The following is a 2,815-nucleotide window of genomic DNA, read 5'->3' as shown; positions in this document are numbered from 1 at the left end:
AGTTGTTCCATTGTGGATCAGCAGTATGGATTATATACTGACCCCGAAGGGGTAGTTAGAATAGTAAATCTGTCAGAGGACCAGACAATGGTCCTCTATGTAATGAGGTATTCCATGTAATGAGGTATTCCTCATTACATGGATTCAGGGGTGGAAAGCAGTCTGGTTCTGTTACAGCCAAAGTCATGAAGGAGCTTTACAAAGTACAGGTCCTCATCTGGCAAATACATCTGTAGTCTGTCTGGCTGAGATACAGCTAATTTTCTTCATAGCAGCCCATATCGTGCTGTGGTTTAGATTTGTGAATAAACAGTGTTGATACACACCAATGTTTTAGCTATTGCAGAGCAGTGCTTGCACAGCATCAAGGCCTTCTTTGTTTCTCCCTCTGCCTGCCAGCAAGTAGGCTGGGGATGGGCAAAAGTTTGGGAGGGAGCACAGCCAGTTGATCCGAACTGAGCAAAGGCATGTTTCATGACATATAACATGATGCTCAGCAATAAAACTCGGGGGTAGTCTTTCCAAAGTAGCTGTTCCTCAGAGACTGGCTGGGCTAGAAGGTGTTGAGTGACCACTTCTGCATCACTTGTTGTTTTGGGTTTTTTTCTTTTCCCTCTTTCCTTCACTAATTAAACTGTCTTTACCTTGACCCACAAGTTTTTCTCACTTTTGCTCTTCCAATTCTCTTCCCCATCCTGCTGGGCTGGGATAGTGAGTGAGCAACTGGTGGGTGCTTAGTTGCTAGCTGGGGTTAACCCACCACATCTCACACATGGATTATCTTAATAACTTTTCTAAATTAGGTAAATAATAGCAATGTTAAACACAAAGCTGCTCAAGTATCCCAAATGTCTTCACTGACTGGTGAAGAACTTTATGGCGCAATTCACCCAGCATCAATGTCCTCAAAGGACTAAGGATTGGGCTGCTCCAATTGGAGCTTGAAAAAGTAATGTAACATGACAAGGCAATTTTTAAAGAACTTGATATTTTCTCCAGCAATTGATTTTCTGGGTCAATCCATTTTTGAAAGTTAAGACAGCTCATCCTCAGATATTCTGAGACACTGTTTCCAACATCTGTGCAGTGAACAGTTGGATTTCTGTCTGAATTGTCCTAATCAGTGATTTAAAGCAATCTTTGTTAGTTTACAAATTAGATGTTGGAGCAAGCTATTCTAATCTCTAAACATTAGGAAAACCAATCCATGAAGCAACAGGGAAGCAGTGTAATTTTTTTCTGTTTAGAAAGGGTTGTGTTAATATGGTCTCTACTATCCATAAAAATTCTGTAATGCACCCAGAAGCAGCATTAGAGAAACAACATCTACAGTTCTTCCAAACTATTTGTTAATGTCAAGCGGATTATTAGACGGAATCCAGGAGCTCTTACAATACTACACTTTTTATTCTAGGCTTAAAGCTTGGAGATTTTAACTTTCACAAACTCAGAATATGAGAACAATTCAGTTCAAGCACTAGCATGAATGTATTTTTAATTATTCCCAGCGCTCAAACAGCAGTGAAGTGGAGAAACAGCCTGATACCAACATGCAAATGAAGAAACCAAGAGCCTTGCTTTGTTACAGAATTACAGGCTCATTTGCTGAATCGCCTAATGCTGTACAGGCTATGTTATTGTCAAAATTAGGGAAAACATAGTAGGGCTCTTCCTCTTCCCACAATTGTCACATATTCTGTATACATCTTTTTCACAGAAATGGGGTTTAACTGGAATAGATCACCAACATAACCATAAATGATAGTCAGACAAGAAATTATTTTTTCCTCATGAAGACAAAGGGGCAAAGTTAGGGCAAACATCACATATTCCCCAAACCCAGAGTTTTTACTCAGGGAAATAAACCAACACCTTTTCTCTGTTGTACACAAAAGCAATTGTTCCCTCCAACAGATTTTGAAATTCAGGAATGTATCATTGGAAAGACATTTCTAAGATTTTTTTTTCCTCCTGTTAAGAGGAAATGTCTTCCCCAGTCATGGCTAACAAACCAGGCACATACGTGAGGTAAAATCTGCTTTAAAGTAGTGACATTTATGTTTTTCCAAGCCAATGGTAGGGTAGGTTCTGAGATTTGGGAACAAATTGGTGTTCTCCTCAGTCTCAGGAATCTGCTCCTCCAAAATCCCCAGGATGGGTGAAGGAACCAGATGGAGTTTTTTAAAGAGGCAGAGAGGGAAATGGCGTAAGGATAATTTAAGTGGGAGATAATCTAGGAATGCCTTGTTCCTGAAACGGAAGATCTTCAAACAGAGAATTCACAAGTTTCAGAGGAGGTAGCACAAGGTGCAGGCACTGAACTTGGGTGTGACACAGAGCCATTACCCGGCACTTACTTCTTGCTAGACCCACTACCATCTCTTCTCAGTTCTTCTTCTTTGGAGTGTGCCAACTGGTCTCACAAGTCACTATTTTAGGGTGGTGAGAGAGATTTCCCCCACAAGGTCTCTACCACACAAAAACTTGTGGCACAACATGCACATCCCTGTTCAGCTAAGGAGAAGCAGGCCTTATAAACACGTAGACCAGCCCGGGGCGCGGCACAGCCTGTGGACTTCGGGGAAGGTGATGGACCTTGTCGGACCCTGCTCTCTGAGGAGAAAATGGACACTTTTTCTGGCTGACACCGCCCGGCCAAGCAGCAGGGCCGGGGGGAGGTGGGGGCTGAGGCTGCCCCAGCGCACGCTGAGATGGTGCCAGTGGGAATGGGAGGGTTTGCCCTCAGGCTAGCTCCTGTTTATAAAAGCAAAACCTAAAAAAAACCCACTTTTCCTCAGAGGAAAGAGATTTCCGC

The 2,815-nt window shown here is 42.5% G+C and overlaps 1 protein-coding gene across 1 annotated transcript in view; it reads left to right on the top strand.

Moving 5' to 3' along the window:
* Positions 1 to 2,496: 2,496 nt before the first annotated feature.
* NPHP3 (nephrocystin 3) overlaps positions 2,497 to 2,815 on the top strand; it is a 29,116-nt gene continuing 28,797 nt past the window's right edge. Inside the window, exon 1 of the mRNA XM_009640209.2 lies at positions 2,497 to 2,586. Within this exon, the coding sequence (XP_009638504.1) occupies positions 2,497 to 2,586 (90 nt within the window). The remainder of the gene's footprint in view (positions 2,587 to 2,815) is intronic.

Source organism: Egretta garzetta, unplaced genomic scaffold (assembly GCF_000687185.1).
Source record: "Egretta garzetta isolate BGI_Z169 unplaced genomic scaffold, ASM68718v1 scaffold96, whole genome shotgun sequence".
Classification (NCBI taxonomy): Eukaryota; Metazoa; Chordata; class Aves; order Pelecaniformes; family Ardeidae; genus Egretta; species Egretta garzetta.
This window is presented reverse-complemented; position numbering and strand designations above follow the sequence as displayed.